General features: G+C 39.8%; 2 protein-coding genes across 2 annotated transcripts in view; both read right to left on the bottom strand.

The window, feature by feature from the left end:
* Window positions 1-462: 462 nt before the first annotated feature.
* The window catches only part of LOC118342754 (histone-lysine N-methyltransferase SETDB1-B-like), a gene marked incomplete in the record, with an annotated part of 16,257 nt that continues 1,077 nt past the window's right edge, over window positions 463-15,642 (bottom strand). Inside the window, 13 exon segments of the mRNA XM_035681401.1 lie at window positions 463-685; window positions 770-890; window positions 1,009-1,199; window positions 2,621-2,694; window positions 2,829-3,027; window positions 3,772-3,945; window positions 4,725-5,159; window positions 5,320-5,408; window positions 6,176-6,347; window positions 9,389-9,462; window positions 9,574-9,776; window positions 10,003-10,176; window positions 10,455-10,687. Coding sequence (XP_035537294.1) covers window positions 663-685; window positions 770-890; window positions 1,009-1,199; window positions 2,621-2,694; window positions 2,829-3,027; window positions 3,772-3,945; window positions 4,725-5,159; window positions 5,320-5,408; window positions 6,176-6,347; window positions 9,389-9,462; window positions 9,574-9,773 — 1,752 coding nt within the window.
* On the bottom strand, window positions 14,020-15,623 carry LOC118342756 (corticosteroid 11-beta-dehydrogenase isozyme 2-like). Its single transcript, XM_035681403.1, has one exon. The coding sequence runs from the start codon at window positions 15,034-15,036 to the stop codon at window positions 14,683-14,685; it is 354 nt and encodes a 117-aa protein (XP_035537296.1). The 5' UTR covers window positions 15,037-15,623; the 3' UTR covers window positions 14,020-14,682.

Consider the following 15,642-nt stretch of genomic DNA (forward strand, 5'->3'; position numbering starts at 1 on the left):
TGTACAGTTGTTTGGAGCCTGCGGGCAACCTCTGTGCTGGGGGTCTGGCCTTTGTATTATAGGTTTTAAGAAATGGTCCATATTGTGCAACCTAAAATCACAAATAAGTGACCTTCATATTCTTGAATTTTGAATTCACCCATAATTTATTCAGCCTTTTGACTTTCAACCTTGTAATTTTTTACTTAACTGTCAACAATGGGACCATTTTGCCTTCTCTCACAATTCTGAGTTTCATAATTTTGACTTGCCACGATTATTATATTTTTATCTTTAACTTTTTATCCTTCTTTTCTTGTATATTATTCTTATTCTTATTCTATCTTTGCACTACATTCCCCTGTGCTGCTGTGTCCTCTACAGAGGATCAATAAATAAAATCTTATCTTTCATAGTGTGCAAGGTTTTGGTTTTTCTAGAGTATAAATCAGGTCAAAAGTAGAAGTAAAAGTAAAAACAAGCTTAAAGAAAGTGAGAATACATTTTTATTTAAGAACATAAAAACAAATACACCTATATACATATAAGGCAGTTTGACTTGTTTTCAGCCATTCTGGTGAGGTAAAAAGGTTTGTGATGTGAGTCCCATCGTGGATGTTCTAGGTCCAAAAACGCAGAACAAAAACTGAGCATCCAGTTCTCTTAACACATTCATGGTCTCATCAATGTGCCATTTTTGATGATACTGAAGGCGGGGTGATAAAGAGGAGACAAGTTATTTGAGGTAACTACAATAACTGATTGTTATTAGTTTGAGAATTGAATTTACCATTGGCTGCAGTAGATTTATTCTTCATCCCATCCTTCTTAGACTCCAACTGCTTCCTCATATTAATCATGTGCTCCAGGCGTGAGGAGCCTCGGTAGATCCACTCCTTCTGTTGATTTACCTAAGCAAGACACGCAAACTACTATAAGTCACATAATCTAAATACATGTATCAGGGGAGGAAAACATCAAGAATCCAGTTAGAAATGTTTTTAAGAACGATTGTTTACAGATACTGACCTGAAAGACAACCTGTATCAAGCTGCAGTCCACCACCTGCACCTCACACTTCTGCTGGACTCCACCCAGTTCTGCATTAATTATCTGCCTGAGCTTATACTTGGTCTGGGGCGGGTAAGGCCAGTTCTTTATATACTCCTTCAGGAAATTCTTGTGGGCCTCATTTTTAATATCGTCCAAGGGATCCGTCACTGTCACAAGAAAAAGAAGTCTATCACTCTGCTTACTGGCAGTGTAATAAAGGCACTGTGGAGCACGGTGGTTCAACAGGTGAAACAATTTGGGGCTCTGATTCCACTTTAGGTGACATGCTATCTGCTTGTGGCACTGATAGGACAGACTATACAACTGAATGTGCATTCATTTCAGGAATTAGATTAAACCCTAGCAAGGTGGGGCGAGTTAAAACTTAATTTTATTGTAAGTTTTAACTATTAAATCGGCTTTTCTTTGTTCAACGTGTCAAATGTTTACTGCTGGGTCTATCTATCTGATGAGTTAGGGGCAAACAGAAAATGGCTAACAAAAGCACAAGGACAGGCTAAATATGGAAAGGGAAATTAACCTGATTTCCATTTTTTTCCATTTCTATCATTAATTATTCATAAATTAATATTCATTGAAACCTTCCTTTGAATTGAGTATAAAACATCATGTCTGCTTCCAAGTGCACTTGTACAAAAGGTACAAGGTTCATTTATTTATCATTGTACAACACAGGGTTTTACAACATCATGCAAGTTGTAGTCTCTTTACGCTACACAAAAAAAACAAAACAACATAAATGGATGAATAAATTAGAACCTGCTCTGTAGTCTAATGCCCAACTGCCAGCAAAGCAGCATTACAGAGAAAAACAAGGAAACACAATAAATCTTTAAATTAACAGTTTACAAGAGACAACAACAAGACTTTAAGTGGATCTTGAGTTCAATATATCATTATTAGATCAACATTGGATTAAAGAAAAAGTGAAAACAGAAGATTTTCACTCACTCTTTGAGTACGTCGAGTAACTTTAATCAAAAACAAGCTAGACTCTGCACTTATAAATCAGGAATTTGACTTCTGTTAATGCTGCTCCATAGTTCATAACTTCTATCAGCAGCAGCACACTTACTGCTGTGTTTTATATTGCTGGGTCTGCCTTTGACATAAATTTAATTGCAGCAGGTGGGCTGTTGTCACTACTGTGCATACTTGCAGAGGAGACATTTTGACATGAATTCCATTTAGTTGCTTCAGTTTCATCTAGCTCACTGTCAACACGTCAGGGCTTACTGGGACACTCGAATCCTACAGAGCCATTGTTAATCTTATTAGTATTACCTAAGCTTTTCCTACAATGACAAGTCAAAATGTCGGCTGTGAAAAAGGCCTATATAATGAGATACAATATCAGCCTATCGCGTTATTTGACACATCCACAGCCTTCACTTGACTAGACGTCAACTAGAAGAAGAACCCCAATTATTTTGGGTTTGGGTCCATTAGACCAGAGCAAAAAAAAAAAAAAAAAACTGCTTTAGAAAAAAATTATCTAACTTTCAACAACAAACTTTTGTCAGTAATAAATCTTCACAACAGTCTGTGTGTGAACCTGAAAACTTACTTGGTTTGCACACTAGGTGAAGTAAAGGTAAGCCAACATAAACCGGCGTTTTATTATCCAGAAAGACCAGAAACCTGGAAAATGTAAAAAACACTTTTTGCATCAAACTGAACTTTCAGCTAAGGCGACTGTAAATTGTGCAGGACAAAAAGGTTAAAACATTTACATCTGACTTCATCATAAAAAGTTACCCATTATACAAACAAACCTCATGTGATTTATCCTGTTGGGGAGCTCTGCCACGATACCGGGGAAGAACTGTGGTTCTTTACTGTTACACTTGACCACCACGCGAGCGCCGACAAACAGCTGCTCCACCTTCGGCATGCAGACAAAGGCGATGTGGTGACCAGAGACTAGGATCTTCCCCTTCTCAAGACTGACCTTGTATTTCAACCTACCACCTTCTGCAACAAAAACACAAAAAAAGTATGAGCAAAGTTAGCCTCCACTCTTCTTGTTCCTACAGTTGGATGTTTGAGCGTCACTGTGCAGAATGATGTATGTGTTTGATACTAGAAGCATGTTTTCACATTCGCCTGCTAAAAGTTTCTCTGTGCTGATTTTAATGTGCATGATTTGTGTAAAAACAAATAGTTTGGTAGTTACAAGTATAGTGTTTGTCTTGCCTCTGCCCTGTTATCTGTGTGCCACTGTTTACAGGTACTAACAGGGATGTAGACACTCATCGTCAGTACACATACACTGAGAATGGACTTTACAAAGAAGAAGGAGCAAGAAAACTTTAGAAATTAATACATTCTGCATATTCAAAGATTGTGAAATTTGTGCCTTTTTAAGGAATTTAATGTGGAAATTAGGCTTTTTTTGTGTCATATATTATTGTTCCAAGCAGACTATTTGTGTGTGTGTGTGTGTGTGTGTGTGTACACATATCTGCAGGGGATCTTTACATGTGATATGAATTTGTGGTGGCTACATTTCCTGTGCCAACTCCTTATCTGGGGCCTTATAAAATAAGTGATAACGAACAAACAAACTGTTTCGACTCTCCTTCTTCTCTTACACTGTTAGAAGCGTCATAAACGTGATAATAAGATCCACCTTAAAAGACCAATAGCTGTCAAGCTGAAGTCGAATATGTTGCATTGTGTCCTTTGCTCAACACATCATCTTTCTTTTTGTCTTACCCTTTGTCACTATTTCAACGATTTTCCCCTGTTGCCAGGTCGCGTCCCTTTTTCTGGCCAGGACATTCATGTTCACAATGATCTTTTCTTCTTGCACGCTAGGAGGGTCTTGGGTCTTGGCGGCTTTGTGCGAGGATTGGGGAAGTGTTGGTACCGTGCTGACAGGGGTTTCTTCTGTAACCGACAAAGGAACAACAACATGTTAATATCAAAACTGATGAACTTCAGGAGAATACATTTCTGGTCGCACCTATATACTTATTTAAAATGTGAAGATTAGAAGTTGCTCTAAATAACTGATGTCTTAAACATCCAGACACCTTTAAAAAAAACATACTGTGTGCGTGGTTAATTCAGTTAGTTGTGATTGGTCCAAAAAGATTGAACAGTTTTCCAATTAAGTTAACAAAACATGAAAGAGCAAACTGTCTAGTCAAGTAGTCAGCAGGCTAATGTCTGGCAAAGCACATTAAATCAGCCAGTGCTAACGCTACTAATGGCCTTTACAAGATACATTCATGTGTATATTTGTATATTTTATGCACCAACGCACCAAGTCACATTCCTCCTAGGTGTAAAAACCTACTTGGCAATAAACAATTCTGATTCTGATGCAAATTCATACGTGGTTCGCAGACCTGATAAAATGTTGAGCCAGTAAAACTGCTGAGCCTAAAGTTAAATATTAAGATAAGAAAATATAATTTCCCTAAAAAATCAGCAGAGGAATAAACCCTACTTAACAGCTGAGCTTCACTACCACTTTTTATCAGATGAAAGACACTAAAACTTTAAGCTATGGTGACACAATTAAATATTTTTCCATGACAGGAGTGATATGAAAGCAATGAAGTGAATGTTTTTAGAACCACAAAGTAATTCATACAACAAAAACGTATTTCAGTGGAAGGGGTTGTTCATGTTCTTGTATATATAGTGTGGGGTTTTTTTACCATTGGTGTCTGCGGGCGGTGTCGATGTTTTTCCTGCGTTGCTCGTAGCACCAGCATTTGTTCTGGCTTGGGGTGTTGCGTGGCGCTTTGCAGTTTTTTTATCCTTCTGATCTACTTTCCTCCTCTTGTTTGACCCAGTATTATAACTTGAGGTAGAATAATTCAAATCACTTGAGTCATTATCTGGTTCCCACCGACTATCAGAACTCAAATTGTTCAAGGATTCATCTTCCCTGTCGTGATCCTGAGGCGTTGGTCGATATGAGCGGATCTCACGTGGAGAAAGTCTGGTCAAGACCACCGCTGGTTGTCTTTTTAGACTGATGGAGACTTTCTTGCCATTAACTTTATAGACTTTCTCACTGTCCTCAAGTAACAAAGGGGCATTTCTAGTTGGAGAGCCGGGGACTTGACGTGGGGATGGAGGAGTAATTCCTACGAAAGGAAAAGAAAGCACACGTCAAGTCAAAGTCAAGCTTATAAAAGGTAGTTTGTGTGGTTGAAAATGACTCAATTAAGGACGCAGACATAGCAACCGTACATTTTTTCATTGACTCAATGGTTTGTATGTTACCACAGCCTGTTATATTCGTACCATCATCATCATCAGAAACAGTGTCTTTGTACTCCCACCCCAGCAGCGAGTATTGTTTCTTCACAATCACCTCACATGCTGCCACAGACCTGAAAGACATCAACAACAAAGACAACACGAACCAAGCAAAGAACATAAAGGAACAAATAGGGCAGACAACTGCAAGCACAGAAACACAATCAGTACATTCTTCACTTTCAAACAAAGAAAAGAAATCAAGTTCTAATACAAATACATTACTCTTTAATACACAAAAGGGCCTTTTTAACAGGGTGGCTTTAGTACATTGTTGAAGTGTCACAACATTTGGTAGTGTGGCTCGAGTGACGCTCAACTGTCTGGGGAAGACTTTATTCTATTTAAGGGAGCAATGCAGGATAAGTGCTGAACTTTCAGAGTACACAGGGCAGAGATTAATCTGGGGTTCAACCTTCCTGTGCTGTAGAAGGACCATGACATGCCTGCCAATAAGTTCAAGAGCTGGTTGGCAAGTAGCTGGATCACCTTGTGATTGCCACAGCTGAAAGCTTTATTGCCATACTTTAATGGTTTATAAATGGCCCACACATAGTATATAAACTGTATGGGCCCAAAAAGGTGCCTAAAGTCATGAAAAGGGTTAAACAAACCAAAAAAACAAGTCTCAGCTTCAGACCTTTGGCATAATAAAGAGGTGGGTGACATAAGTATGCTAAATTTAGATCCCAAAACCTGACCAGGATAGGCCGGTTTTCAGAATGAATAGATGGATCTGAAAGGAATGTATAAGCAGCGTAAATCACAACAGGAGAACAAGGTCTTTGATTTGGATATTTTTTGTGCAGAAACAAGAGCATACTGTAGATATAACACTCACTTGTAGAGGTTCTGGAGGTGAGCAGCCTGGCTCTGCCTCCTTTCCAGAAGAGACTGCAACAGATCGTATTTCTCTTGAACGTGTGTGGAGAACAGATCGTTCTCCTTCACCTTCGCTCTGATCCACTTTTGGAGCTCCTCTTTGGTCATCTCGATCTCATCCCCCTCCATAACTGCAACACACAAGGTTTCAAATCATGCGCTGAAGTAACGTGTACGCCAGAGGTCTAATTGATGGGCGGCACTCCAGAAACTGCGTTGTTTACAGACTCCTGATAAGTAGGGCTCCGAGCACACCTGCAGAGTCACAGTGGATGAACATTACCAGCTTTTGGACAAAGTCACAGATGATTAAGCCTTCGTTTTGGCATCTACATGAGCAACTGGTGTTTAAGGCCAAAATTTAACAGTCTAGTGTATTGGGTTTCTTTAAATTGGGGCCAGGGACCTTTTGGAGGGGCACCAGTGGGGGGAAATTTAGAGGAAGACAAGGGAAAATGGAACAAAAAAAACATACATATTTAAATCTTATTTGGCATGGCCATATTTATAAGTGCCTGCGAGTCAAAACATCAAACATTACATAAACTATCAGTGTGTGACGGTTTATTGATATATTATGTATTGAAGTTGTTGAACGTTAAACTGACAAACTCCTATGCTTATAATGTAAATGTGGAATCTAAAGGAACAACTAGAGGGTTTAAATGCAAATGTAGTTATTATTGCATGAATAAAACAGGTAAGGGAGTATATTCAGAAGCTGTTGTTGATGACTTTTGTTTTGTTTTAGTATTGTGAGTGGATTTTGTAAAGACATCTTGCACCATTAGTCCAGTTTTCTCATGAGGAGACTACAAGATGGGGGATGATGAGGTTGAAATTTACTTTTTATTGTAGCTGCACAAAACCTGAAGCTATCTACACAGAAAGTTTGGACTAAAAACAAAGTTTTAGGGGTGTTTTTTTTTTTTTTTTAGAAGAAACACACATTTACCGCCGAGACCGCGTCACCCACCCGGATGTTAAAGCAACAGCTGTACGGTTGACGTTACCGGAGGATGGGGGGAAGAATATCCGACATAACTGTTACATTTGCCAAACTCAAAGGTTAGTCCTCACCCATTAAGCACTTTCTCTCGTAGAAGTGGAGTTTTGACTGAGCAAATACCTAAAATAAGACATAAATGTTCCCTTTTCTGTGTCAACTCCCAAGTGATTTTGCCTAGTGCTGCGTCTTCTTCGGCTCAGTCTGCTGCGTTCAGCCGTGAGAAGCTCGCTGCTGCCCCCTGTGGCCCCTACAGGCGAACAACAGGTCTTTTTGTTTCTCACTTTCTTCAAGCAAGCAAACAAAATGAATAAAACAGTTAAAAAAATAATAACATATAATTATATATAATATAAAATATGAGTGTTTACACTCCTAACTAGGTACACCTAACTGAGGCAGCCGACACAACGCTGCAATAAATATTAATCTCACACAACTACAGCCTCCATGTTGATCATAAAGATACATCAACGCAAGATAATTGACTTAAGCAATAAAGCAATACCACAGTGTAGAGATTGGATCATTATAAATAATGTTTTAATATATTGGTTAAGTTACTCTCAACATCAACATCTGAGATTGTAACATTATATGTAAGACAGAAACAAAGGAAAAGCATAATAGGTCCTGTTTATTTTCTCTCATCAAAGGTATCATTCTTACAAAGTCTAGATGAAATTAATCATTTCAGGCTTGGTCCGTCACACTGTAAAAAAAGACAAAAGAACAAAGACAAAGCTAATATTCTTGTATGTAACATGCACATTTGCTTATAGCTTCTTAAATATGCTGCCAAAAGCTGTGTTGAGATAAATTCACATTTTTGTACACTTCATAATAACATAATAAAAAATTAATTGGGTCAGTTAATGTTTCCCAAGAATTTCAACAATAAGATCATAATGACAGATGATACTGAAAAAAAAAAAATATATATATATATATATATGATATCTGTGTCTGGGAGCTTTCAGTCAGAAACATCCTTCTGCTTCCGCACTCTTCTCAATTCCAAAAATCTTGCCATGTGTTCAAGTCGCATGGAGCCTCGATGGATCCACTCCTTATGTTGATTGTCCTGAGAGCGACCAAAAAACAGCATTATATAACAGAAAAGAACATCAATAGTTTAAACAACAGCAGTGTTAAGTGATACTGACCTCAAAAACGACATGTATCAAGCTGCTGTCGACTTCCTGCACCTTACACCTCTGCTGGACTCCATTTAATTCTGCACTAAGGATATATCCAGCCTTGTACTGGGTTAAATGAGGGTTCGGCCAGTCACTCAGGTATCGACTCATGAAAGACTTGTGAGGGCTGTCGGGAACATCGTCTAAAACGTTTTCCACTTCCGAAAACATAGAAAGAGTCTTGTTACTGAAATGTCTGTCTGGCACTTCATGTTCACTATATGTTAGCACACAATGTGCGTCGCAAATCCACACTACATACGAATTCTAAGCAGGTGTTTAGTATCTAGTGTGTAAAAGTGCTAAATTAGTATGTAGCACGGATTTGCAACGTGGTGTTTATTTGTGCAACCAATGCAAACGAAACAGACTTAGTGTAGAAAACCGCTTTTACTTTGTCGTTTCTTCAATCACTTTTAAGCTGTTGTCATTGTAAATCATCACTTCCTGCACAGACGTTTCACATTAAAAGCCTGCCAGCGGCTCAAAGGGCTACATCCCTCGCTTTCCTGATGGGCTTTTAGTGTGAAACGTCAATGCAGGAAGGAATCAGTGAATGATAACACGATTTCTGTTGGAGACGAGCAACAGAATGGTCAGTTTAACACAACTATTTTCTTGTATTGATGGATTTTGTCTAAATTTTTTAAATTACACACATTCATCAAGATAATGGGTAAACGTGGACATGTTCAGTTCCCATTAAGAGCAAAAACAGCAAATGATCACTGCAGCAGATCAGAAACAGAGGATTCTGATCAAAACATGATTAAATAAAAATTATAAAACAGGAAATAAATATATGCCTCTAATCTAGTCTAGTCTGTTTCAGATAAATGTCTGGTTGTCTCTGCGGTAGAGGTAAATAAAGACTCTGGACATGATTTGAACCTGTACAGTAACTAACATCACATTTGGCTTCAGGTGTAAAATAAAGAAACACAAGTGTGAAAACAGCCAAACTTACACGGTCTGCACACCAGGTGAAGAAAAGGTAAACCAATATAAACCGGAATGTGATCATCCAGAAAGACCAAGAACCTGGAAAAAGTAAATATGTTTGACATTAAATCAAACCTTTATCTGTAGGGAAATTGTGAGGTATTAGTTTCTTCTGTTGGTTTATAGGCATGTACACTCATTCAAACGCACCTTAAGCGGTTCTTCCTGCTGGGGAGCTCTGCCAAGATAGCCGGCCGGAACGTCTCATCTTGACACTTGACAACCACGCGAGCGCCGACATACAGCTGCTCCAGCTTCGCTGTGTTGTCAAAGGCGATGTGGTGCCCAGGACACAAGGCTCTTCCCCCTTCATCTACAAAATGTACACTTTGTACTTCAACCGTGTCCATCTTCTGCAAATGACAAAAAAACACACTCTGCTAATGGCTTTGCTAGCGAGCAACACTAGAAGCTGACTAGTGTGGTGAAGACATGGGTCCTCAATAAAACCTCTTATACTTTTCATGTCATTTCAGGTTTTTTGTTAAAAACCAGACACTTGTATTAAACTGCACAGGGACTTGCTTTTTGTGTATTGATGTTTTAAAGTGCTTATGATCAATTTCCTTATTTTCTTACCCCTCGTTACCATCTCCACTATTCTTCCCCGTTGCCATCTCATGTGCCTCTTCCTCGCCAGGACCATCATGCCCACTTTGACCTCTTCTTCCGGCAAGTTAGGACGGACCTTCGTGATTTCATTAGAGCAATAGGCAAAAGCTGATGATATAATTATGGGCGCTGGCTCTGACACTGTGGAAAAACACAAAATATGTCAAATAAATTGTATGAGCTTGAGGGGTCGTAAAATACGAATGTGACTGGGAAATAAATATGTTTGCGCCATCGAGTCAAATGAAGAGTTTTCTGTTCATTAACCGCAACGAAATATTAACAAACCAGAAAAACTGAAACGTTTAAAAGTTAATGTCAGTGGAGATTAGTTCAGTATTTTCTTTTTACAGTTGGGTGTCCTCTGTGTTAATGTTCACGTCACGGTGAGAATGAGGAATAAAAACCACTAGAATTACCCTCTGGTTCCCACTCCATGTCAGAATCGGAGCTGCTGGAGGATTCATCTTCACTGTAGAACTGCTGAGGCGTTGGTGGCCGCAGAGCGCTGATCTTATAATCAGGGAGTCTGGTCAACACCACCACTGCTTCTTTTATTACACTGAGAGAGTGTGAACCGTCCTCCAACTGTGTCTTCTTGCTGGGAGTTTCATTTGTGGAGTCGATGGACTCACGTGGGGAATCAGACATATTTTCTGTGAAGAAAAAGACCAGAGTTGAAATTGTGGCCTTGCAACAAACAAAAAAAACCTGCAGCAGAGATTGGGCTCTAGTAAAATTGTTTACATTCTGCAACTATTTAATGGTCTCTATTGTAAACTCTATAGTAATCAAATCCTTGATGACAGCATTTTTATATTCTTTGTACAACTGACAGTAGAATAAGCCACTCCAAACCTATATAAAGGACCAGTCACACCACCCAGAAGTAAATAAAAGTGAAGGTTAAAGTTGCTTGAAAATGTACAAGCTTACCATCATAACCTCTGTCTTCATCAGATTGTGTTTCTTTCTCCTTTCCTTGTTCCCCAGAGAGCGTCGACATTCTCATCTCCATCTCACCCACCTCCATAACCACTGCAACACACACGATTCAAAATAAAGGCGTGAACTGCAGAACATAACACCGGCATGGTGATATTATCCTATGTCTTTTTTTTTAATCAAATATGTGTGATGATCTGTTTTTTTTCTTTGTCTTTGTTGCAGGGGAAAGTAAGGAAAATGTAATTTACGTCGTGAGCCATGAACAACTTCACTAATTCATGGATTATATTGATCAAAAGTGTCCTGATAACTTCTGTTATGAATTGGCGCTAAACAAATAAAATTGAATTGAATTGAAACAAACTGCAGTTTATTTTTTGTCATCAGGAAACAGAAATGTTTCTGTTGGTTGTTGTGTATATTTGGCACCAAACTAGGGGGCATTTACCCCTGCCTGGTAACAGTAATAAGATTTAAGTAAAAAAACATCATAAGCTAAAGTTTGTTTGCTGTTACTATACTTACTGTTGTACACTTTGTGCTTTTATTATGAACGATAGAAGTCCAAACAGGAAGCCTGGTATTGATTAGGGTCAGACCTCCCTCTCTGAAAATCAAATAAAGTTAATATATTTTGATTTTGTGCATACAAAACATCAAACTGAACGTGTGCTTTTGTTTTGAAATGATTCAGTCTGCTTCCTGCTGATGCACAAACAAACAAACAAACAAACATAGACTCGTAATCAGAGATCAGATATTCTGTCATTGTCGTTATGTGAATGTGATGTCAGGAATATTTGGGCTGAAGGAGAGAGGCGTCACTGCAGCAGCTCGGTTTACTGAGCGCTTGTTTCCAGGCTCCTGATGTACGACACGGGTGGAGTTCGCTCTCAGTTTACACTCCCTGCAGTTACGGGACGTCTTTAAAGTAAAAATCTGCTGCTTTACTCCCTGGGTTGGTTTCTGAGGACATGGTGACATCATCAGACAGTTTACTCGTATTTCTGAGGTGTAACGCTAGAAACAAAATGGATCAAATGTATTTAAAGAGCTTGCACAGTCTCAGTGACACCGCCCCCCCCCCCACAGGTCTGTGAGGAGCCACTGTGAAGCACAGTGTGGTCGGCGGTAAAGTCCCTCCAGAAGGAGAAGCAGCCACACATCACCAAACTGTTAGCAACTACTCTTTGCAATTTTCACATCCTACCACAATTTCAGTGCAAAAAGCCCTAAAAACATCCCAACATGCACTGCAACAATCCCAAAAACAGCCTGTGAGATCCTGGAGGGACAGTGAGTTAGAGTTTACTCATCTACAGCTCGTCTGCCTGTCCACAGCTGTTTCTTCCTGACGGGCGCAACTCTTCACCCTTATTTTCCTTTCAGATAACTTAAATATACAACATGTAACACTTCCGAATTGAAATTTCTAAAAAGGCTAACCTGTGTTGTATATTGTAGCGTTAGGTGGATGTTTGCTACAGCAGCTGACCTGAGGCTGAGGGCGACCAACCCGCTCTCTGAACTCCGAACTTCTCGTTAGCTAAATCTCTATTAACATATCCTGCATCCCTTCACTCCAGACACAGACGTTACACACTCCTTCCCTTCTCAGCTAATAACAGCCAGTTGTGCACTTACATTATCAAAATCTGCACGCCCTCTCTATTTCCAAATCAGAGGTCGTGGTTTATTGTCAACCTGAATAAAATCAATCATCCTTAGCAGAGAGCGTTTGTGTAAAATTTTTGGTTCTTTTCTTTGGAAATGCTCTTCCTGCCTCGTTTTAAGCCGGCACAAATGTAAATAGGGACTGAGAATCTCAATTCTTACTATTATCTTTCTATTACTCTCTCAGGAACCTAGGGTCAGTATTTTTCACTGTTCTCTTCCTAATAGGTTACCAAACAGAGTCTTAATGGTTGGCGGTGTTGTTCTCATATGAAACCGTTATGTGACATGGTGGTGAAGGTTCGAATTTTATTGAGAAGTTCCCGCAGTTGGATGACTCTGTAAAATATTTGGGTGGAGGGGCTCTCCCCTGGTGGGAATAGTCCATCTTCGTGGTACTGTTGAACTAAACGCCTCACAGCAACATTAACATACACTATCCAGCTTGGGTGATATGACTTTATATGCTTGGTCCTTCATGTACCAGTTTACATTGAGTTAGCGGGATATTAAACATCACTGTTCTTGTAGTCTGAGTCCAAGCACCAGTATATTGGGTTTTGTGTTTTCCTGTTTTGTATAGCCTGATGCAGTAACACTGCCAGTTTTTAAAGGTCTGAACTGAAGTAGGCTTGTTTCATTTTAAACAATAATCAATCGTTTTAGTTGACCTGCAAAAAATAATAAATAATTGTTGAAGATACATTAATACCACCTTGGTGGTTTGTTTAAACAAACATCTGTGCTGTCATAGTGACTGGCCGCTCCTTGTCCTCCTGCCTTCTGTTCTCTGTCTGTTTAACTTTGATTTATAATAGAGCAATTACCAAGTGAAAAAGGCTGTTTTTTTTCCTTTTCTTTGAATCAGGGTGGCACCATAACAGAATTACAAATTATGTAATGAGAGGAGGCAGTTATTATATTGATGTGTAGGTATTGTTCAGGTACGTATCATTTGTAGGATGACTAGTCCTAGACACCGAGATGTGGGTCAAATAGTATGTTGTGTGGGACAAATATAAGAACATGTTACAAATGCTGAGAGGTACTTTAAAGTCCTTGATATTTACCAAAATTGATGGCTCTTTCGTTGGAAAAAACCCTGGTAGGTTCCCAGGCTCCGGACCCTTCAGACACCCCCCCCTTGGGAGGGTAAAAGGGAACACACCAAAAAATATCTTCTGGTTAATCAGGACTGACAGTATATCAGGTCATTCAGTAGTTAACTGATGGTCCATTTAGAGTCAAACAGAACGCAATAAAACCAGCACAGAGTAATGCTTTAGGTCGGGGGCTAACCTTGTGATTGACAGCTCTTCTCAGTGAGTCCGGTCCAGCTCAACGGCACCAAACTCCCAGATCAAACTGTCGAAACGGTGCTTGATAAGATATGGATCCAGATTCTGTTGTTGACTATTTCTCTCCTCAAATCTCTTCACAAACACATTTTACTGTTTATCTGGAATACCAGATCCTGTGTGAGCAGGAGAGCTGCCATTGTTTTACTATGTGAAATTACTTTCTGTACGTTTAAGTGGATTTATTTCAAACTGCTCAGTCGGCATCTGGAGTCTGACCGGTGTCTTTGGATGGAACTTGCTGAACCATTTTGGCCAGTTGGGTCTGATGTTGTAATACTGACGACATACTGATGTCACTGACGATGGGGTGTTTGGATGTTTGAATATGTTTCGGCCGTCAGAAACCAGCTGCTGCAGTGTCGGTTTCTCTCGGCTGATCTCTGTTGTGATGAAGGCACATGAAGTCAGTGCGACTCTCTTGGTGTGTGTACAGTACGGCTGATCTCACTGATCCACCTCTACTAGGCTCCACCCCCTGACCTCCAGGTGTGTCCTCGGGGGGCGGGTGGGGTTAGGCGATACAGAAACAAACAGAAACCGTTTTGGTGATGATCCCTTCAACAGTTTAAAAACACCACATACAAAAGGACAGGATACAGCTCTAGGGTGCGTTACACGAGTGGTCCTCTATCTGAAACCATTGGCATGTTTCTACGTCTCACAGCTACTTGAGTTTCTCCTCCTCCTCGTTGTTGTTGTTGTTGTGTAGGTTCAGGTCAAAGCCTGACTGCTTCCTCAGAGCGCGCGGCATCAGGGTCTTCTTCACAAACAGTTTCTGGAGGAAGCGGTTGCTGATGCTGAAGGGGCAGTAGCTGTGTATGAAGTACATAAGGCCGATGCCAGGCCCCGCGAAGTAACGTGCCTGCGGCTGTGGCGCTAGCAGCGCCTGGACGATGGAGTCAATGACGGGGCTGAGGTCGGTGTTGGCCTGGCGGGCGTGGTCCTGGAACAGCTCCTTGGTCTCGGTCACATAGTCCTCGCCATAGTCCTCGAGCAGCGCCGGAGACAGACTCTGCATCAGCTGTTTGTGCTGCTGCTCCCAGTAGCTGTGGTTACTGGATTGACCTGCAGGGGGCGACAGAGCGCAGGGTTACCACGACAAAAACCACTGAAACACTGCAGCCATGTTAACTGACCACGGTTGTTTAACGGTACATTAACTTAGTATTTCAAGTTTATTCAACTTAAAATTAAAAAAAATAAAGTTATTTTGGCTTGAAGGAAACATCGTCAGCACATTAACAGACTTCCCAGCATGCATTGTTGCTGGAAACTGAGAAAACATGGTTTTCATGAAAGAAAACACCTTAAATACACATTTAGCTGTTTAACTGTCTGTTTGTGTCTGCAGATTTCCCAACAGTTAGCATTAAATAAAACCTCATTTCTATATTTAAACATTTCAGAAAAACATGACCAGATACCAAAATAATTGTCGTAATGTCAGTGATGAATGTTTTTCACCTGTAGAGTCTGAACTCATATTAATATTAATCGTTTATTTTCATGTAAACAAAGAAAACAAAGATGAAGGTCAGTGTTGAGTTCAATATGTAGTATAGCGCAATTTACTGAAAAATACTAGGTAGTTAGTTGCTTCTGTCAAAAGTAATAGAATAACAAT

The sequence above is a fragment of the Morone saxatilis genome, unplaced genomic scaffold (assembly GCF_004916995.1).
Source record: "Morone saxatilis isolate NCDOM2014 unplaced genomic scaffold, NCSU_SB_2.0 Contig9, whole genome shotgun sequence".
Taxonomy (NCBI): Eukaryota; Metazoa; Chordata; class Actinopteri; family Moronidae; genus Morone; species Morone saxatilis.

What these genes read in the sequence shown, in the direction of transcription:
- LOC118342756 (XM_035681403.1), bottom strand. Translation starts at nt 15,036, where the DNA reads ATGCAGAGTCTGTCTCCGGCGCTGCTCGAGGACTATGGCGAGGACTAT.